The sequence below is a fragment of the Triplophysa rosa genome, linkage group LG20 (assembly GCF_024868665.1).
Source record: "Triplophysa rosa linkage group LG20, Trosa_1v2, whole genome shotgun sequence".
NCBI classification, from domain to species: Eukaryota; Metazoa; Chordata; class Actinopteri; order Cypriniformes; family Nemacheilidae; genus Triplophysa; species Triplophysa rosa.
The window spans coordinates 3,425,681-3,449,396 of NC_079909.1; the positions used below are offsets into that span (position 1 = coordinate 3,425,681).

The 23,716-nt window shown below is 39.6% G+C and overlaps 1 protein-coding gene across 7 annotated transcripts in view; it reads right to left on the reverse strand.

Annotated features, from left to right (window-relative positions):
- atp2b2 (ATPase plasma membrane Ca2+ transporting 2) overlaps positions 1-23,716 on the reverse strand; it is a 176,908-nt gene that overhangs the window by 45,665 nt on the left and 107,527 nt on the right. For all 7 annotated transcript variants that reach the window (XM_057361621.1, XM_057361626.1, XM_057361623.1 and 4 more), the window contains exons 3-4: positions 8,576-8,773; positions 1,172-1,429 (exon numbers count right to left, since the gene is read on the reverse strand). In XM_057361621.1, coding sequence (XP_057217604.1) covers positions 1,172-1,429; positions 8,576-8,773 — 456 coding nt within the window. The remainder of the gene's footprint in view (positions 1-1,171; positions 1,430-8,575; positions 8,774-23,716) is intronic.

Below are 23,716 nucleotides of genomic sequence, written 5' to 3' on the forward strand. Positions count from 1 at the left end.
ATATTGGCACACTGATCCAGATGTGGGGCCTCTAAGCAGCTGATAATCAAAACTGCCAGGTGCAAAACCTAGAGGAATTTGAATTTATCTGTTTACAAAAACAATTAATAGTGTTAAATGGTACCGTCCGGTTCTAAATCATAACTATTACAAGGTGAAACATTATCATGTAAATCATATTCAAGTAAGTTATACTATGCCACTTCCTAGTGTTCAAGGACACAATGAGATTAATTGGTTTCTGAACACAGGCACACGCATGGGAATGAAGCATATTTCAGAATCTAATCTCCAAAGCGTTTCATTGGGCCTTTGTGTTCCTTCAAATAATTCCTTCAGTTTCTCCAAACAATGTGTGGATCAATATTGTTGTCTCCAGTTAATTCCAAAGTTGATCCTCTAAGATGGGACTTGTTATGCATTTTACAAGAAAATCTCTCACTAATATTTCTGAATTTACAGGCCTAATTGAGTCAATATCTGCACTGTGTTGTGCAACACAAGGCTATATATTGTAGGTGTTCCCCAGGGTTCAGTATTTGGCCCTTCTGTTGTTTTATATATAGCAGAAAACTGTAATTTTCTTTAGTGTTCGCTTTGCTTTCGTTTCCTTCTTTGCAATGCATCATATCAAGCCTTTTCTTAGGACTCCCACACAAATTCAAAAATAACGGTAAGCCTGGGACTGCAATCCATCACTGTATCTCCAACTAGTCAACAAGATGGAACCCTCTTCCTGCCTGCCAAATGCTCTCACCCACAGGATCTCTCCGTCAATGTCAACAACTACATTTTCTGCCTCCCACTTGTTCAAGAGATCCAAAATAAAAAACAGAATTTATCCATGAACACTGCAAATCCAGGCCAATCCTAATTTTAGGAAATCACCAGACAGAAATGTGTTATCTAAAACCTTGAACTACTAAACTAAGTCTCAAATTAAACTAAAAAATAAATGATGCAGACGGTTGATTGCTTCACAGTGATTACCGTCAATCATATATTTTCAACACCTACTTTATTGTATGAGTATTTTTCAAATACTGTACATACATGGGTGATACAGCCATTGGTGGAAGTCATCTCAACCGGTATAGCATGACAGAGTTTAGAAGGGTTCGAAAAGAAATGCAAAGACATGAAGTCTTTCAATATAAAATAATTTACATACCATACTTGACTAGTGCAATGTCGCCAACTACAATATCAGCCACCGGAAGTTGGATGGTCTGGCCTCCACGCACCACCTGGAATTTTTGCTCCTGCTCGATGCGACTCTGTAAACCTCTGAACTGCTTCTCCTTACTCCAGTCATTGAAAGCCGTAACCAGGACGACACACACCACAGAAAGTAAGATCGCAGCCCCCTCGATCCAGCCGGCTTCCGATTCCCCCTCGTCCTCTGCACCCGCATTCACTGTGCCACAGGCTGATGAGAGAGGGGACACAACATTAACACCTTTCTTTGTGAGGTGAGATTTCTTATAGCCATAATAAGAAACAAAAGCAGAGAAAATACACCCAAACTCTTTATGAGGTACAAAAATAAAAGGCTGTGTGAAAACAGACTCCATTTGTGTTATCGACATATTATAAAATTCCATTTAATGTCGTGCGGAATAGAGATGTTGAGATTATAATAGGACGAGCTCTTTTGACTTTTTGTCAGTACTCAGGACATACTAGAATTAGCTGAGGAAACACTTGTTACATTAAATGAAAAAGTCTAGTTAAATTGTTAAAATTTTAGTAATAATATTCTAAAAATATGTTGAGTATATGAACCTATATGTGATGCGATCTGGGAAAACCCAACACATGCTGAACATTTTCATATTACAGGTTTTGATACCAAATGAAAGCTGGGTTCAAGCCCGTTCCAAAGCTGTTTTTATTTCACTCATAACCTTGTGTGTAGCCTTAAGTTATGGCTATCTGAAGTCGGCTGAGCACTACGATTTTCAGGAACGGAATTTGGAGAAAAACGGGTTTAAAGTTAGGAGATAAAAATAAAAGGACAACAGTCAAGTATAACAAGTAAAAGTCTCTTTACAGTGGTAAAATACTTACTCTAATAACAATTTGATAAAAAATAAACATTTCCTATAGTTTAAGTCTATAAAAATACTGTATAAAACCGTTTGAATAAAATGAAAGTAAGGTAAATGGTGCTGGGCACACTTAAAGAACGAGAGCTCTGTCAGGAGTGCTAAGAGCACTGCATCTACACAAGGACCCTAGCAAACATTATGGACAACAACTAGTAAGTAGTGAAGCAAGTTTTACATTGTTTATCATGGGCATAGTGTCTGAACTTTTGATCATCCCTTGTATGTTTTGCGATCGCGTTCCGGAGGCGGACCGGGGATCGCATGAGCAGCGGACCGGGGATAACTCCAGAGTCAGACGGTGAGCTCCGCCTTCTCACGATAACGTTTTAAAAAAAACTTTGCATGCCGTAGTTTACACCAGACTGGCGGGAAATGTGCATTGATACTCCTTCATTCTGCATGTTATGTTGTTTACTTTGATAGGCGAACTGTCTTTGTAGTGTTAAGAGAGGGAAAGTTATGAGTGATTTTTTGCAGCTCTCCTGGCATATAAACATCAGCTAGCCACTATATAAATCGCTAATTTTCAGCAATAAACAAGTACATATTGCCACGATATTTTCAGAGATGATAGACAAGAGGTTATAGAATAATAATTTAATGAAAATCAATTTTGACAAAAAAAAAATACTTTCAATCTGTTTTTTGATATTCCTGAAAATGTCCCAGCTCAACATCCGACGGGTTTTCCCCAGACCGCATCACATATTTTTACTCTGAATAGGATGACCATAATTAAAGGTGACACTTCATACGGAATATTCCACAAACAGAGTAATTTGCAATAACTGCAGCTACTGAATATGCATAGTCATAAAATTTTGGAAATAGCTCAAGAATGAAAAAGATGACATAACAGAAAATTGTCAAATATTCTAAAAAAAAGAACTCTGTGTGAAACATATTTATCCAGAGTTAAAACCCCTCTAAAACCCATCTCTACTCATTGCGGTCACGTTGATTATTTTGACACTGGGGTTTCTCCAGGGGTAATTGCTGTAGTCTGTGATGCTCTAACTCCACTGGGGGCTTCTACTGTAGAGGACCAATTCATTTCCAGCTGTGCATGATAAACTAACAGACACATTCAAAGCAGCTGGCAGTCTCTGTAAGCACAAGAACCATCATGATCGCTTGAAGCCTGAGCTGTTTATCTGCCGTATTAGTTCAAACGACAACGTGTTCAACATTGACATCAAGGCAGCCACTTTTAAATCAGGGCATACAGAATATTCTGACCATCGTGTGGTTTTATTTTGAAGATGTAACCAAACCATCCAGTCAACACTCAGGGCACCTAAAGCCACATTAGTTTGAAATCTACAGTAGCTCTCATGCAGTGACTGGTTTTCCGAGGGTCTTTTTAAAAACGACTGTTTTGTATTACCAGATGTTATTTTCTGTGCATTTGTTTGATTTTTTTGGTTCTTCATTTTCTAAGTCAGCTTTATGGGGTAAAACATTGTGATTACACTACACTTCTCTGAAGAAGACCCTGCATACTGTGACAGACAGTACATATAAAACCAGATATGGTTCCTTTTAATGAAACAGTAAGGACACTGTCACATGTCCCTTATGTTTGCTTACCTACAGTATGTACTAACAACAATCACAAAAACAATATTTCAGGTGTTGTTAAACAAGTAAAATTAGCAACCACAAGTAACACATTTTTGGCACCGACACACTGCTTTAAATTTTTTGAATTTGGGTTCCTCAGCTCCTGAGCCTCATGGGATAGAAAAGTGTCGATCCAACTTCTTTAAGTCCTGAGGTTTCTGACAAACTATTCATTAAAAATATTGATGATCACCTACTCTATAGTATAGAATAAGCAATTTTAGATGCAGGGGTGGTGCTCTCAGCAATGACTGTCCCGACTATTCAGTCTGTGCCATTTTCAGGTGTCTAGTTTTAAGCCTGGCAGTATAAAATCTGCTGATTACCCACCCGCCCTGTGGCTGCGACACTAAAATAGGACTCTGTAGATCACTTCATTTGATTTAGGTCTCCTGCAGCAAAGCACTTGATTCTGTACGGCACTTCTGGGTGCAGAATGTCATTGAGTTTTTCTGGAGCTGTCCGTGGTGCTGAAGCACAGACAGCAGGCATTAGATAACAGCTCGTGACTCTGCAAGCTGAACACCAGAGCAGACGCTGCAACACCCTCGTGAGGGTTCACCGAACCCATCCCGCAGGACCCTTTCATTGTGCCATCAGTGCTTTTCTGTGTTACTGTGCATTTTTAACAGAACAGCGTAATTCAAATTTGCATTTTTGCATTCAATAACGGGGAGTTAGGCATTGTGTTTATGGCATAATGATAACCACAGAAATAACACACGCATAACCTGGATGTAAATCTGTATGTTTCAAAAGCTTAAATACGCAACGGGTACTTTTTACCCGATAATGCTTGCCTGATATGCTCGGTAGAAATAAAAGTAAACTGTTTATCACTTCCATACAATATACACTGATGTCTGTCAAGCTCAATAAATGATTAAAACACGGTCCTTATGACTTTTCCAAAAATTCTGAAGTCACACAATAGCATGTACAAATATTAAAATCATTGACAAACTGATCTATCCACATTCGCAACTAAAATCAAAGTGGCCCACCATTGTTAAATTCTAAAGGAAATTCAGTAATATACTTATATTTCAGGCAAGAAACAAAATTTCCGCACATTTTACTCACCCTCAAGGCATCCTGACTGAATATGACTTTCTATTTGAAGAATAATACCACGTATCATTTTACTTCCAAGTGGTAGAATGGGAGTGAATGGTGGTCAATTTTTGAATCTCCAAAAAGTGCATTCACCGATCAAAGAACTGCTCGAAACGGCTCCGTGGTCTTAACAAAGGTCTTCTGAAGCGAATCCATGCATTAGTTTAGGAGAAATATCCATATTGACAATGCTATTAACGTTGATGTCTAGCTTCCGTTATCCCTCGGCTGCGCGTGAACCAGAGGCTTGTTTTTCCGGCAAATGACGCAGGCGTGTCATAAGTTCCGGTGACGATTGCTTTGTTCCAATAGGATGCCGAGTCCTCTGTGCGGGAGCTTTCGTCACCGTCATTTGCCAGAAAAACAAGCCTCTGGTTCATGCGCAGCAGAGGAAGGGTTCCCACTCTTTCATGAAGATCAGATTTAAGGACTTTCAAGGACTTTTAAAGCACCATTTATTTTATATCAAGCACCTATTCACACCCCAGCATGTCACGACAGGTAAGGTGGTGTGGAAGAACCCAAGCGCAGGCAGCGGGGATGAAGGGTTTAACAAGACTTTTATTAATCAAAAAACAAACACCCTCAATGGGGGAAAACTAAACTAAGAATATGTAAATATAAAACAAAAGACTTCCCACATGGGGGCAAAACGAAAAGACAGGAACAAAATAAACTAATTATAAAACAACGACACAACGTCTTATAAAACACAGAAGGGGAACAAGGGCAGGGCAAGGTACTCACAAACGTATAATCCACAGACAAGGTAAATGAAGCATGAACACGAGTAAGACACTGTCACGATAACAAACAGGTAAGCACATAGGTGCACAGATACAATACACGAGCACAGGACAATGAAACATGAGGGCATTTTAAAGGGAAGACAAACGAAGGATAATGGACGAGGGCAGGTGGGAAACATAAGACACGTCAGGGAAGCAATACATGAAACGAGAGGGGCGGGGCCAATGACAAGACACGAGAAAACACATGAGATGTCAAAAAGACAAACACCATGGTTTTCCCACACAAAACCAAAGACTTTGTCATGGCTCTGCCTCAGGACCTGACTAGGTGAGGCAGAACAATGACACAGCATATGTAGCGTTATGAAAGACCTTATACAGTACTGCACATTTCACTTACATTTAACATTTACATTAAAAGTTTCAGAGTAATAATGATTTTGAATGTGTAGGTTTCATAAATTTAGACCGTTTTAAACAGTCGTCTTCTAAGAAATGTTATTAATCCAATGAAGTCAATGGAGTTCATTCTAATATATTCATGAGGGATAACAAAGGCTAGACATTAACGTTAATAGCGTTGTCAATCTGGATATTTCTCTTAAAGGGGTGGTGCAACAGTGTGTCATGCATTCTGACTTGTTTACAATGTTAAACGTGCTGTCTTCTCATGCTTAACATGGTCAACTTGTCAAAAAACGAGTTGGGCATATTATGTAGTATTTCTGTGCTCGATACACTCCCCCAGCGATCGTACAGGCTTCGTAAAAATTTTTTTTGAACATATAAAACTGTTTCGTAACAATTTTTCTTATTGGACAATTCTCCCAGAAAAGCACGCTGCACGCCCACGCGGCAGCAAGGAGAGCAGGAGAATGAGCATGCGCAGACGTCACTTTCACTTGTGTGCAGGAGAGAGAGAGAGAGCATACGTTCGCGAAGTTCAGGTGTTTGTTTGTTCACTGCATTTGGGTGATGAATGTTATATAAACAGTGGATATAACGGTGGATTTGGAGATCGTTTGAAACTGATATATGGAGCTGTCCCAGCGCTAAAAGATGCCGGACATGAACCGCATGCGGTGAGTGAAACTGATGTCTGTGTTTTGTTGGCAATGGGTGCGCACGTGCTTTAGTTCAGCCTACCCCTCCTCCCCGCACACGCCGTATGCTTTCGGAAATAATCGTACAGCTGTATCTATCTTTTATAAATGTGAGCAAACTAAACACTCTTCGAAGATACAAAGTATGCAATACTACTCTATAGGTACTCAAGATTAATATGAGATTGGCAGAAACCGCGTGTGTTACGGCCACTTTAAACAAACGCATTGATTCGCTTTAGATTCGCTTTAATTGACGGAACATTATTACTGAATAAAGGCTTTGGAAATTTTGATATGATGTCAGAAGACTTGCACAAGATTGATATGGATTATTTTTATTACGCTTTATTAAAATAGTTTTTGTCCATTATGATTTTGCCAGCTATACACTATTGTTGTATGGCAAGAGCTGCTTAGAATTTCTTCCAAAAACCACAGAGGTCTATAGCAGTGATGGAGTATTGTGTGTGAACTATTCCTTCCAGTCTCTCGTGGTTTTGTACAATATGTAAATAAACTACCTTCATAATGTCAACCTGCAGTACAAATTCAACTCTAAATGTTCTCTGCTGTTGCCAGTTCTCCTCCTCTAACTGTGAAAAGTACGATTTTCTCTCTATCGATCTGTATGGTGCCTGTGCTTATCTTGCATGTGGGAGCTGCAGGCAGAAAATCAGTAAAGGCATAATTCAATCTGAACAGCAGGGCTGGCTGGCCACGGGGAGCTGCACCACAATCCATCTTCCTTAAGAGACACAGACAGTGCCATTCTCCATAAAAACAAGGGCCAATCTCAGACTCAATGGCTGGATGGACCGAGCGGATGTAACCGTTGCGTTCTTGCATACTGTCCGAAGATGATTTTCAACAGATTTGAGATTATTTCTACCTCTGCCTACTGCTTGCTAAAAGGTCCACTCCAGATGTACTTTGCATATTAATGTCATCCATTTGCATAATAATGTTCGCGATAACCTTTTTTGTCCCATTATTTCTGCATATACAGGTATATGTGGCTCGGCTCACTTTGGGTAAAGTAACAACGTTGCAAGCCAAGAGTTAATGAGCTATTCTTTGCACGTATCGAGACGGCTTCCTAGCTCAGAATGCACTGGAATTAAAGATCATTTTCCATTCCCGGTGTAATCGAATCCTTGAGCATTATCGTGATTGATAACACTTGCTCAGCATTCTTTTACATGCTGCCTTAATGGTTTTGTCTTCGCCGCGCATTTTATGGCCTGGCAATTTGATGTACGGCCATCACCCAAAGGTTATTCTTCCAGAGCACACTTCATTAACTCTAAAGGCTCGGAAACCATTCTTTCACTAAGTTCCCTATGATGGCCTCTGAATGCATCGTCATGACTGTTAACAGCAGCTCAGAGTGAAAAGACAAACACTGAGAACATCTAATGGAGATTGAGGCATTGTGTTTTATATATTTCATTCTGTGATCAAAAATGGTAATATCAAGATCAGTTTGGTCATAAAATAACCCGGTATGAGCTTTTCACATGAAAGGAACTGCGTTACAAATCTTTTGGGAACTTTCGCATCCCACGTAAGAACGTAACAGCTCATGGGTTTGGAAAGGCATGAGAGTGAGTAAATGATTTTGGATGAACTGTCCCTGTAATAAAAAGTAGGCTACAAATCAAAGAAACATATTTTGGCAAATTTAAATTATATTTTAGCTTTTGAATAACGCATAGATTACACCACAGGTCCTAGCCGAAGAAAACCTGAACATTTCTCTTCAAAGCATAGTCAGAAATGTTAAAAGCCAAGGAGTCATTTTGATATTGTTGCTAAAAGCTAAAAGCCATCTTGTGTATCCCAAAGAGAAAGGAATAATGATACTCACCCTCGCTGCCCTCTCCGGGCGGCTGATAAAAGGACAGTCCCAGCGATATTATGGCTGCGATTTCAAGGATGATGAGGGTAACATCTTGTAACGCTTCCCACACTAACTGTAAAAAAGTTTTTGGCTTCTTTGGAGGTATAAGATTTTGCCCCAAGGTTTCTCTTCTCTTATCTAGGTCAGAAGAATCACCTTCCAAACCTAAGGTAGACAAAGGACACAAAGATAAACACGTTAGTAACTTTGCGGAAAACACAGCCAGTTTCATAATAAGTCACAAAATCCTTTGTGGCCATGGCAACGGGGGACTGAACTATGGGTGTTGCTAGAGCACACTAAGTTGAGATGTCCAGAGCACTGGTTGAGAGATGTAACATTTGTCTTCGCTGCAGTAAAAAAGGCTTTGCATCCCGTGCCCACGGATGAAAAATGAGCAATCCATCTCTCCGAGTAAGATTGGGTCCTCATGTCACCCACAATCTTCAATTACTATGCTGACTCAGAGCTCAGGCTGTTCTACACACTTACATAAAGCCTTTTTAGCAGATCACCACACAGCTGGAATGCTTACAGTCAACATTTATAACAGGAACATTTCACTTTGAGTCGTGTAACGCCACTCGCTTGCAGTGTAGATGCGGGCCGGGAGCACTGCCATGGGTGTCACCTTGATTTAAACGGACGTGCAAACTGAAAATATTTATGATTTCATAAATAAATACTATGTATTTACTCAATAAGCGATTTTTGTTTATTAATAAAAAAGTGATGGATTACGGTTTTCTTTTTATTTCATTACACGGTGAATTAATGTAGCAGTCGTTTTTTGATGATCTATTAATTTTATTTGGTGTTCAATATAATTTAATAACTTCATTAATGTATCTGCTTTCAGTTTGTAGTAGGGTTGGGCGATGTCTATTACACTGGCATCGGACGATGTCCACAGTGAAACACTGCGATGGATGATGACAAAGTGAGGCACGTCTTTATACAATGCGGGCTGTGCAGACCCGTCTTCTTTATACAGTTATAAAGTCAGGTGGGTCTGTGCAAACTGCGCGCCCTCTTTATTTGGAATCACAATGCCGGCTCAACATCAGAGTATGAGGTCTCTGCAGAACAAAGAGGGGCGTTTCGCCAATTGATGGGAGTTTTCAAACTGGGATAGGCGTTTTTCAATCTCTTCGCCTGATTTGCAAAAATCAAGTGGGCGGTTCCAAATGCCCTTCTCCCATCAGAGACTTATAAATACTATATATAAACTCCTCTCTCTCGATTTCACATATACAGTAAGTCCTTAAAGCCATGCAACATTAGTTGTTTTTGTGATCAAGACAAAATAAAATAGTTCACGAGAAAACGCGAAAGAAATACAATACGTTGGGGCTTCCGTACTTTTTTGATTGGATGGTTGAAAAACGCCAATGATTGGGAAACGTCCCTTTCCTAGAACCGCCCACTTGATTTTTGCAAATCAGGCGAAGAGATTGAAAAACGCCTATCCCGGTTTGAAAACTCCCATCAATTGGGAAACGGCCCTTTTTGTTCCGCAGAGACCTATACTTGCAACATCGTGATGTCTGTCAGCCATCGGTGATGGATGATGGCATCGTCTATCGGCCCAACCCTACTTTGTAGTTCAGAGGACAAATACATAGATTGTAATGTTGTACTTTGAGTACGTTGGAATCTGTAACCCAGTCCACCCTAATATAAATTGAATAAACCAAACCGGTCCGTAAGATGCTTATCAAGAACTGGATACTCCTCAAGTAATGTCCAACTGATGTCAGCTGTGTTTAAACCCACTCACATGTCCAGAACAGCAATCCAACAAAATGTGCGAGTAGCGCATGCATACTGTATATTGCCCACTGTACTATAGCAACAAACATAAAAGCTTTAAATCATATGAAACAATTAAAATTAGTACATTGTGTTGGAATTCTGCTGTGCAAAACAAAAACACCTTAGTTTTTTTTCTAACAATTCTTTTTCCATGAAGACAATGCTCCTAGACCAGTTTTATCAACTTTTTTGTAATAAAGGCAGTAGTTAGTCAACACCAGGGGTAGGTTGGTCTTTTCGGCAGGGTTTAATATATTTCTCCTGCATTTCAAAACTGTACTAACTCTGCAGAATCCTAGTTCCTAAAATAGTAAAGGGATTTTTCGTTGATGTAAGTCAAATAATGTTGAGAACACAATGTTCCAGACTTCACACTTTCTGTGTTTAAACGAACAGGTGGCAAAGTCATGGCAGTATATTTCACACAGAGACTGTGGTTGATCATGCTAAATAAATGAATGCACAGATTCACAAAACAGTGGAACAAAAGCATTGTGATGCGTATCACGCTATGCATCTGCTAAGAGCATGAAAGAGAAAAAGAGGGGGTATTGATGAACTAATATAAGTATTACCTATAATGTCATATTTTGTAAAAGAATTGACAAACCAGATGGCAAAAGAATTTAATGTTGTATTATGCCATTTGTGATTGTGCATGACATTACAGTCATGACAGATCATCCATCAGGTTGGGTTTTAGGTCATCTACTCCTCAATTCAATGTGAAATATATATAAGCCAACAAATGAAGTTGACAAAATAATGTGTTTAATTCCCAGAGGATAAATGGTCAAAGCTTTAACATGACAAACAACCATGTTTGTGAAGGCAGTCACGCATGACGTGTATCGCTATCATTGAAGCATACTGGCCAAGAATCAGTGCCAACCCAATGCTCCAGTTTATCAACAAGCTGGCCAAACACACTCCATGACTCTGGGCGGCGATGGGCACTCCACGCTCTTGGAGAGCATACGAGGGCTCAGGCTCGGAGCTGGCAGCAGGACAAGCGTGACTGGGCCAGAGCTCTTGTTTTCCAGGGTCCCTGATAAACAGGGTTTGTGGCGTGTGCTCGGTTTGTGGATCCAGTTGTGCTGTGCTGATTCCCAGTCCCTGTGTAACAAAAACCTGGCCCATCATAATTTACCAGCAGCTGACCTCTCTTTGTGACCGCCCATGTTATCATTGACGCTGTCCAGCCATGGTATAAAACAGAGCATAAAAGAAACGTTGGTATTAAACACTGTTCTTGTTAAGATCAAATGTTTAACTGTGCCGATGACAAACTAGAGCATCATTTGTCACGTTAACAAATGCAAGAATATTTAGCTACAAGTTAATACACAACAACATTTATATACACACCCATATAGCAACAATGAAACTACATTAAAGCTATTTAATTTTGTGGTGTATGTTTTGTATAATGTCAAGCATTTTTTACAACTTGCCAACAATACAACAATATCGTAATAACTACAACATCTCATGTTTAAGCAGCAGCTTTTCATCCCTTATAAACCCAGAATCTCAATCAAGGGTATAGCATTTAATCTTAACATGACAAATAAATCAAGTTGCGATAAACATTAATGTTTAAGAAAAATAAGATATTATGCCATTTTTAAATATTCAGGAATAGTTCATAAAATAATTACATTAGTTTAACTTGGTGGTTCACTTCACAAATCTACCAACATTGTAACAATGTGTTCAGAAAATCGTTTCTTAAATTCAAACAACTGAATTAAAAGGAAGCATATATGGGTTTGATTCTATATAGAATATATGGTCACACTTCAGTATGGGGGCAATTCTTGCTATTAACAAACCATTAACTATGACTTTTTCCCCAATAAACTCTTAATCTGTTGCTTATTAATAGTAAGGTAGTTGTTAGGTTGAGGTATTGGGTAGGATTAGGGTTGTAGAGTATGGTCATGCAGAATATGTGCTAATAAACAGCCAATATGCCAATAATAGGCATGCTAATAACAACTAGTTAATAGTGAGAATTGCCCCCTATACTGAAGTGTTACCCAACATATTATCCACTGCATACCAATATACAGTATATGGGTCATGTGTTTGATTCTTAGGGAACACACATACTGATAAAATGTATACACTAAATGCACTGTAAGCCACCTAAAGCACCTGCCAAATACAGTATGTAAACGGAAATATATGAAGGATTCAGATAGTTTTTGACAGTTTATGTCACCTCAACATCGAAACGTACTAATACATTCATCTAATAATTGAGAATGACCTTTAGATTTTTTGCACTTCTAGGAATTGCTGATGGAGGAAACACTTTGTTCGACTGACACAAAAATGATCATCAAAACTGACACGGAGCTGAAGCGACAAGAAATAAGATGGTGGCTGCTCCCATGGGAACACCGAACGAGAGAGACCCAGAGACCATGTGAGGCTGTGTCAAGAACACGATAGGGCTGCTCGATTATGACAAAAATCATAATCACGATTATTTTGGCCAATATTGAGATCATGATTATTTAACACGATTTCTCATTAACTTTTAAAACAAGATAGAAAAATACAAAACTTGGCTTTTAAATTGTGAATTCAACTGCAAAATAAATGTAAAGAAATAGCACAGCTGAACCACTGTAAAGGAAAAGGGTGCACTGTGGATTTATACCACAAGAAAAGAGAGGATCCTTGCAAAATGGAATGCGGCACAATAATTGTTTTACCTGGATTTCCTTTTTGTAATTGTCGAAGTCCAAAATGAACGATTATGATTAATTGCACAGCCCTAGAACACGATGGCAAAAAGAAACATAATAAATAGAGAATAAAAAGGGGGAGACACTGGCACAAAACAATTCCTGCCGCCCAGGTTGCAAATAGCACAGTGCGCTAAAAATAAACTCATTAAACATTCAATTGAGACCTCTCATGCATCCCTTCCACCCGCCGCTGTGTGTGTGACTCTCAGCAATGCTTTCATCATGAGAGTTGTCCGAGGATGTTGCTAAATTCCTGTGATTGTCATGAAACGCTGAGCTGTACGCGTATGACTGAATTACCGGCACGCACAGCCCTTCATCACATGACGGAGGCATTAAAGGTTTATTTAAGGAAAAAGGAAGATAGCGTGAGGAGATGTGACTACTGTACGTTAATGTTTCATGTGGATTAGATGGGGAATCATAGCCGCAGGCGTCAGCGAACGGCTTCTGCGCTAAACATGACGGTGAAAAGAAAATAAATCAATGTTGTCTCATGCATTTCAGGTCTGTCTAGCACCTGCTTTTATTACACGCTGAGGTAGCCTGGAGATCACATACAGTATGTCATGGTTGAATATATTGATTTGTGATGCCATTTTATTTGAAATATTCTGAGCAATATGTCATTGCTTATAGCGTAATAGTGTGTAGCAGTGACTGTAAATCCGAGCGTGACATTTTTCCAAACACTACATTTTAGTTTAATGGCATTACGACATAACCCTTAAATACCAGCCCAGGTATAATTAATCTGAAAGTGCCCCGTAAGGGGGGTGAAACTGGTTGGGGATTTGTGACAAAAATATCTGTTGTGCAGAGGTTGGAGGGGGTTGTTGACATCAGTCTTTATAGTTTGGAGGCAATCTCTGGACGGTGAATGACAACAGAGCAAGGGTGCCGATGTATAGGGGAGTGGATGTAATCACAGCAAAACATACAGTTAATACAATGCAGTTCAAATCTAATAAGGCAGTGCAGTGAAAAAACTGCACAGTACTCTTTCTTCAATGGAACACAAAAGAAGATATTTTGAGAAATGTCTCAGTGGTTTCGTGTCCATACAATGGAAGTCAATTGGGTCTAATGTTGTTTGTTTGGTTACCAACGTTCTTCAAAATATCTTCATTTCTGTTCTGCAGAAGAAAGAAGCTCATACAGGTTTGAGATGGCGTGAGGGTGAATAAATGATGAAAGAATATTTTGTGTGAACTATCCTGTTAACAACATACATCCGGCTCTTTCCAATGCCTTGCTATTTTTAGCGACTTGGACTAACAACTGCATTTCGGTGTTCAACACACATACAGTATATAGTCTTTATAAAGAGTTGATTCTTAATCTTGTCACCCCTTCACGGAATGAAAAAGAGCAACATGGCCATTTTTAGAATATCCCCCCTTTGTGCTTCACTGAAGAAAGTACAGTATGTGACATGGGTTTGAAAAATATATAAATGGATTCCCGTTTAGCTAAACGGGCTTATCACAAATCATCATTCCTAAATGTAACAACAGGGCTCTAAGAAAGATCATTTTCGATTTAAATACAATGATACGGCACTTGGAGAAACGGCAGAAATCAGCATTAAGATAAAGACAAAATGAGGGAGAGGATGAGAAAAGTCATTTCCATTAAATGAAGCGAGAGCCACAAAAGTAAGTCATTACTCACTAAAAGAGTGTAAATCCACACTGGGGACTCGTGCGACCACTTGATATGAAATTCATTAGGGTGTAAAACCAGGACACATACACACTCCATTTGATAAAACATACATTTGAGACAAATATAGATAGACATCAGGTTGTAAAAGTTAAAAATAATCAAAGATTGACCAATCTTAACCGAGCATGTGCTCATTTGGTTTGATAGAATAGTCAAAAAGACCCTTCTCAAAAGAGAGCGAGTGTGTTTTTCTTTTTTCACACACTTTGCATACTTTGTTTTTTCACTGTGGTTAAATATAGATCACCATGGAAACCCTACACATAAAGCGTTCTGGGTATCGGCTGGGCTCTCCACACGGAACCTAGTTAAGAGCACTGCAGGCACATGAAGATGACATATAGTTCATAACACCTGCATTTATGAACGTCTGAATGACCTAACATTACGTCAGAGGGCTCATGTTGCTATGCGACTTTCACCATAGTTTTCATCCCATCTACCATGAGGAGTAGAAGAAAACCTTCAATCAATACAGCAACAGATCTTAGTCAGGGAAGACGCCATATTCTGTTTCGCGCGAATGAAATTGAAGCTGTGAGAGTGTTACGTGTGCAGTCTGTTCGATAGAGTGCATTGTATTTATGTTTCAGGTTGCAGCTAACTTTAATCCCCACCAATGCAAGCGTTTCATAACAGCAATATGGCACTTGAGGCTATTCCTGCACATCACGCAATGCCCTTTATATTGTACATAACTACATTCACAATGTAACTTTTGTCTTTTATAATTGTCGTTTATTGGATAGAATAGGGTGTAAATATTAATTTGCAGAAATAAATCATGTGCATGAACAGTAAGCCTCTGTTGTTTCATATCAAGTGACTTTAAAGACCCCCTGTGGTGAAAAACAAGTTTTCTTATGTTGTTTATATGTTTATGTGGTGGTTTTAATATATGCTTTTTAATGTGCAAATTCATCATTTTAAACCATCGCTGAGTATTTTTTCCATAAGACTGCAGTTTACCAAAGATGGTTTAAAAATGCGGTTTGAAAATGCTTCGGTTAATGACGCCTTAAACCTGTAACCAATCACATCAACTCATTTGACCCATGTGGATCAGCTACTTGAGGCATAAATATGGAAAGAGGGCGAATAGATTCAGGCTAAAAAGATCACTGCACTGCTGTCGTCTGGACCTGCCGAGTGCAATCGGAGTCATATTTGATGAACAGCTGTCTTTCAATGATCATATTGCAAAGACAACGCGGTCATGCCGATATGTCTTATTCAACAATAGAAAGATTAGACCCTATCTCACTGAGCATGCGGCACAACTCCTTGTCCAGGCCCTGGTGATCTCAAGGTTAGACTACTGCAATGGTCTCCTTGCTGGTCTTCCTGCAAAGGCTATCAAACCACTCCAGCTGGTTCAGAATGCAGCAGCACGCCTCGTCTTCCAACAGCCCAAAAGGGCTCATGTGACGCCCCTCTTCATCTCTCTCCACTGGCTACCGGTTGAAGCCTGTGACTGGATCTGCACCAGCATACTTTCACACCCCCCTACACTCCTACACCCCATCAAGAACCCTGCGTTCAGTAAACCAGCGGCGTCTTGTATTGCCTTCTCATAAGGGCAGTAAATCGCTTTCCCGCTCATTCTCCTTCACAACTCCTTCCTGGTGGAACATTCTTCCTAACTCAGTCCAGTCAACCACATCTCTCACAACATTCAAAAAACTACTTAAAACCCATCTCTTCTGTGAATACTTGACAGCAAAATTAAGAAAAAAAATCACTAACCCTCTCTCTTTCTCTCAACAGGTAGTGGTCTAGCTTTTGTTGAAACTAGTAACTTTGTATTAAGACCTATTGTATTATTGCTCATGTATGACATATCGCTTATTGCTCCCTGAACTTTTTGTAAGTCGCTTTGGATAAAAGTGTCTGCTAAATGACTAAATGTAAATTGAGTGGAGGTGGGGCTCATTTGCATATTCATGTATCTGCGTAATGAAGCTGAGGTGTAGAGTTACATTTTAAAGGTGTGCTGAACTGGCCGTTTTTATTATTTTATACTGTTGTCTGAGGTCTACTTATGACGTTTGCGTGGTTTTTACATTTGAAAACATCAAAATCAATAAGTAATAGGCTATTTTCTACCTTGGTTTTGTGGCCGGCTCTACAAACGCTCGGTTTTTATGGGCAGGCCACATTGAAGACTTGGAAGTAAACGCCTACTGCTATGATTGGATAGCAGTTTGCGTAGTAAACTTAAGTTGGAGCCTTCTGTGAATTTGGTTAGACATGTAACAGACTTATTTCCCGGATGTTATGGCAAGTGTTACATTCCAGGAAAGCTTTGCGTATAGTTTGTATAGCCTATAGTGGTGTTTAATGATATATGAACGTACCTGTCAGCATTTGAGACCCGTGATCTCGAACCAGACAGAAGATCACCGCGATCGAGGGTCTCAAATGCTACGAGAGTTTCCATGATAAATAAACAAACGGGAGACTCCTGGCCAAAACGACAGTGTTGGCAGATACGGATATGACCCAGCACTCGAAATAATACCAAAACACTTCAACACAGCCTCCATATTCGCAAACGGTGGATAAAACCTTGAAAAATGATATATAAGCCCGCCAAATCACAGAAATGCAACCTCTGCGACTATTATAAAGGACTAGACGTCCCCAGGTAATACTAATCCCGTGTGAATAGTGCTCAGGGCATATCAAGCGATCTCTAACAAAGCAATAGTGACGCATAGTACTAAAATGTTTTACTCATTTTTATATTCTTCTGTGGAGGCGGTGTTCAACCTATATAGGTGCATTCCAGGACCTGGCGTTTGCTGGGCCTGGTGTCAATAACAGTTGTAATCTCAGTAACAAGGGTGTTTTCAGTTCTGACACTTACAGGATATTCGCGTGAATACGATTCCCTCTTATATAACAAAAGCTCGGGTTAAAATTGAGGTCTTAATTCATTGCCCCTTTAAGGCAGGAAAAATTATTTTTATAGGAAAAAAACATTTAAATTTGTAATTTTTATGGTCAAATATTACTTTTAAGTAGGGATGTAACAATGTCAAAATCTCACTGTATGATAATACCTCAGTATAAAGTATATGTTAAAACATATATAAATGACGCATTCTTGACAAAAGCTGTGTGTGTGCGCACATTTGAATAGCCTAATGTCGGGCTGTAAACGTGTTCGGGCTTTTAAAAAGCTGTCAATCAAAATGTACTTGTCGGGCTCGGGCCGAATTCTGTCGGGCTCGGACCATGTCGGGCCTAACTTTTAAGGCCCGATTACAGCTCTAACCCAGGTGCAGACAGCGGGTAAGGGGTTAACAAGACATTTAATAATAAAATAGACAAAACAAAAACCCATGAGGGAGTAAAAATACAAAGAACATGGGTATAAACATGACAGATAACAAGAACATGGACTAACTACACTAAACTAGACTAGAGACAACATTTGACATTAACTACAAATAACTAGACTAGACTAGACTAGACTAGACTAGACTAGACTAGACTAGACTAGACTAGACTAACAGAGACAGGAACTCACCCACATGAAACGAATGACACACACAATGAACCAGCACAGGACAGAGAACAATGGGGCATTAAATAAGAGATCAAATCAAGAGGGGACAGGTGTGGGGCATGAACTAATAACGAGCACTAATGAGGAAACAAGAGGGCAGGAACAATGAGACCGGAGAGAGTATGGCAAGCCAAAAGGGCCAAAACGCCTCTCCACATGAAACAAGAGGTTCTGCCATGGCTCTGTCACAAGATCAAGAAAAGCAAGACAAGATGGGGCAGAACCATGACACCACAGTATGGTATTTATGGCAATATTTAAAATGACAAATGATGACTTGGAAACGTGCCATAAGCATCCTCTTTTCTTTATCCTCTAATCATAACTGTTGCTTAGAGCTATGAGTTATAGTATGAGATGGGTCAAATGACCTAAAAATGGTATGCTGAGTGTGGAATAAACGGAGAGCAGAGTGCTGGCACTGAGCGTGCGGGTAACTGCTTGTGTGACCAGTCACTCGCACAGCTCCTGCTTGCTACTACCTCGAACAGGCTTCAGTCCGGCATGGGAGTCGGGCGAGTCTGTCGCTAGAGCACCTCTTGAGTTCGGAAAGTGCACCTTCCCTGAGACCTGCACAGCTCTCTCTCTCACTAGCCTGGCATTTTTTAAAAAGTGGGGCGCTTTTGATGGAAACACTTTAAAGGAAAACTTCACCTCAAAATCAAAATTGTGTTATTTTTACTCACCCACATGACGTTAAACATTTGTTGTCGAAAAACAAACCAAAATAACGAGTTTCGGTTCCAGCATCGTGATTCCCCTGCATGATGCAATTTTCGTCATCAGGAGGGTCCGCGGTCGTCCGCACATCCCGTCCGCGTCCGCGTCCGCGTATATCACATTACCAAGACAAATGTTGACAGCCGAGTGCACAGTATGACATTCTGCGCATGTGTCGAGCTCGTCCATTCATGCTTATCCGCAGTTGAGTATGATTTGGAAGCTGCGTGACGCGTGTGTGCACGAGACGAAGACGGACGTAGAAAGTGAACGCAAACAGTGAATAGTATTAATTCCTTTACGTTGTGTGTGTGTAAACTTGTCAATGACGACCTGAACTGTGCGTGTCTGCAATGGCAGAGGGAAACATCAGTGCTACGTGGCCCGCGCAGTTGACTAATCACACACACACAGCCTACACTGGTGGGCTCACTATCTACTCGTCTTTCCACATGAAATAACAACCGGAAGAAATTCCAAATTTGCAGGTCGTACATGTGCAAGTACTTGTGAAAAAAAAATCATGCCGTCTTGAAAACTGAAATAATTGTTTTTAATGTTTTGGCAGATGGCCATCTAGCAAACTGATATGCCCCCCCCTCGCCCATCACAATGTTTCACTGTAGGCATCGTCCAATGCCAATTTGGTAGACATCGCCCAACCCTAGTCTGGACCTCTGCCTTAAAAAAATATAGAGACCGTAGCCCCCCCCCCCAAAGCCGTAAACCTAGGGGAACACTGGACTTCATTATAAGACCTGAGAACATCATGATGCTGAGTCTGATACGGTTTCTTGCTGTTTAGGGGAAATTTAATTAGACATCTGCCGGTGGTGGTGATGGGAACGTGTGTCTTGACATGGGCTTTTCCTGTTCAGCCTAGAGAGGTGAAGAACTGATGATTCTTCTGTTCTTTATACGTGAACACCCCCCATGCACAAGCAGTCATGAAGAACAAGCGTACTGATCTTTAAACCCACGCTCACTCAGTTGTTGTGTAGAGTAATGATAGTGTGGCTGCCGTGGGCAGTGTGTGTGTGTGTTTGGGGAGGAAGAGCTGTTCCACTCTCTCTCTCGCTCTCTCTCTCTCTCTCTCTTTTTCTCTTTTTTTTTCTCTCTTTTTCTCTCTCTCTCTCTCTCTCTGTCGCTCTCTCAGCCAGCTGGAATGTCAGTGTCAGGTTTCTGGTGCCGGTCTCAGATGTAGCTCTGCCACAATTGTGCCCATTAAAATGCACACGAGCCCCCTGAACTCATGAAAAACTTATGAGAAATCAGCTTATACAACAGGACCTTCCTAAACTTTCCTTTGATATATAATGTCAGGACTGTCAGTATTAGAGTACTGTAAATAGAAAGGGACTCTGTGTATAATTTTTAGAGATGCACATATATAGTACAGTATATCGGCCAATAATCGGTATCTGTCGATAAAAGCATTTTTTTTTTCAGTTTAAAAACAGCCGATGATCAGGGCCGATATATATTGTCAATCAAAAGAGGAAAGGAAAATGCAATGAATTTGTGCTCTGTATGTAGAAAATGTTAAGAAACATCACTAGTTTGATGTTCAATATTAATAGTCATTATATGAATTAGTAACATTCAGAAAGCTAAGAAATATTATAATAAAACTGTCGGTTTTCCGGGCCTTGATTCTGATTGGATGAGTCGCGTTATAAGCCGTTATAAAATATCCGATTTGTAACTGCTGATTGCATTACATAGCCTAAGAATCACTGTGCCACTGTTGTTGTGTCTGTTGCTTGGCCTTGCTACGCATATGGATTAACCATTTTATTAAAGCAATAAGCCCTGCAAAGCAGTAGGCTACACAGCATTTTATAACAGCTAGGGGGGTGCCTAACAACGCCTCTTAGCTGTTATAAAATGCACTGTAACCCACTGCTTCTTGGGGTTTATTGTTTTATTTAATCTTAACATCGGTATCGGCAAATAGCACTCTGAAAAATCAGTACCAGTGCAGAAATTTACACAAAACTTGACAAGTGAAACACTTGAAACCCAGTTTTGTTTTTTGCGTTTTTAGACTCCCCGTAACACCATTGTCATATAAATAATGGCTTAATGGCTTATAAATAAAAACTTTTTCAGTTTTACCTGAAAACTGTGCCGTGCACTGTAAATGACACCTTTTTGGTTCTCAAGCATCAGTGGAACATGTGTAGTTGTAATGTGATAAACGTGTGCTCACTCTGCTTGGACACCTGTGTAACATTACAGGCAACTCACTTCTGACTACATTTAATCTTTACTGTACCATTGGCCATTGCAATAAATTTGGGAACAGTTAGTGAAAACTGGTTAAGCATAATTAATTTGCAGGTGCCACGTTTTGGTGATCCAATCACATGTAGTCAGTGCTAAATATAAGTAAAAAAGTTCCCAGTGCAGGGATTATAACATTCAACCTAACTTGGTCAGAACTGCATGTGACTGCAGCACATCTCTGATGTAAAAGCTAATAAATGCTGATGTGTTTTAGACAGCTGCAAAGGGACATAAAGACAGTTAGCATTTAATCTAGCCGCTGCTGTGAAGTAATGGGTTAGTGAACATCTAATGCTCATTATGTAGCTGCCTAAACCCAGGCTGATGCACTGTAACGCTTATCCCGGCAATTTTTAGCACATGATGTTATAATGCATAAAACCACAGCTGAATTTACCCCGCAGTAGGCTATACAATACTTAATGGGGCTTAAACTGCATTAATCTAAAAATACTGCATAATAATGACTATTTGAAACAATAAAAGAAACTCCTAGCATCTGAAATCTATTTGACTTCTGTAGTAATGTAATGTGGCAAATTTTAGAGTGAAACAAAACTTTAAAACAGAAAAAAAGCAGGATTTGTTAAATTAACAATGATTGGATTGTTAAATCTAAAAGATACGAAGGAAGGGCTTGGTAATGTCAGCTAAACACACTACTTACTTTGTAGTAATTTGCATTGCTTGTATATATTGTGTATAATAAAACCACAAATGGGAATTTTCTTTAATGCCACAGCCACGATGATAAAAAAATCACAGTACTAAATAAAGCTTAAAAGTAGGGATGCACTAATATGTAAATTTTGGCCGATAATGATAAACGATAATTCTTTAACATTGGAAGCCTATAACCGATATATTGGCTGATACACAGTATCTTTATATAAATATAACATTTTCTGAGACTGAAATAAAAGGCAAAAATTGGACAACTGCTTTTATTGGAAAACACTGACTGCAGAAAACAAGGTAACCATTAGTTCTCTTTTTTCCCTGAAAATCATGTACCAAGCCTAATTTACACTAGTTAAAGATTTTTAAACTTTTCTGGTAGAATGATTATTTAATAAATAAATGAAAGATGTTCTTCTAGTGCAATCACGGGAGTTTTCTCAATAGCCAATATGCTTTTGTTCCTCTAATTTATACATTCATAAATATCTACAAACTACACTTACATCAACAATGTTTTGCTAATAGCAGTAAGTGAATGATCATGACAGAAAGACTGCAGCTGAAGTGGTTCAACCAGAGGAAATGATTCAGAATTTATCTGCTATAATATATCATCCTAAATTGTATTATCGGCCAATACGATAACTTTAAAAATGACAATTTTTCAGCCGAAACCGATATGGCCGATAATTTATTGCGCATCCCTACTTAAAAGTTTAAAGCTTCGGTAGATTAAATGTGGTTACTAACTATTAATCCACCAATCCAACCACAGATGTATTTTCAGAAGGTGTTCAAAGGTTACATTAAAGTCTCCCGAGGACAACTCTACTTTGATGTTGTAAATCAAAGCTTACAGCACTACTGTAAGGTCTGAATATCATACCGAGAGAAAGCACCATCTCACCAGCGTGACTAACATTGTGTTCTTCATGACACATTCAATGGTGAGCTTGTGGTTTAAACGTTGATGCTTTTGTAAGTAATTAGCCAAGGTCTTGATTTGGCCTTTTAGTGTGCCCAGGTTCAGTCCTCACAGTGACTCACAGTGCATTCAATGTTATATCAGTTTGTGTGTGTCCCCTGGGACTCCAACCCATGACCTTGGCATCAATAGCAAAATTTCTGACAAGAACATTTTCTGACAATGGCAAACCATCTATAAACCATTTTACATCTCTTAAAAGTGTCAAAACCTCAACTCAAAGTTACAGCAAGGACTGGATGATAAAGCACATGCCACAGAACGCACAAGCAGCCGCAAAAATAAACGTGAAGGTCAAGAGGACAAGTGAGAAAGTGACAAAATAAATCTACATCAAGTGTGTTCGTCTCTGGTTAAAGGTGTACGGCAGACATCAGGTTGGCTCCAGCTAGCAGAATGACGGATGGGGAAGCCAAAGTGAGAAGAACAAGGTGTGATTCACTAACCAAAATGAAGAGTCAGCTGTCACACTTCATGAGCGGTAGCACACTTGCCCACTGCTAGCGTCATTGAGACCATCAGCCTTCTTTTAAGGGCATTCATTTGTGTTCCCA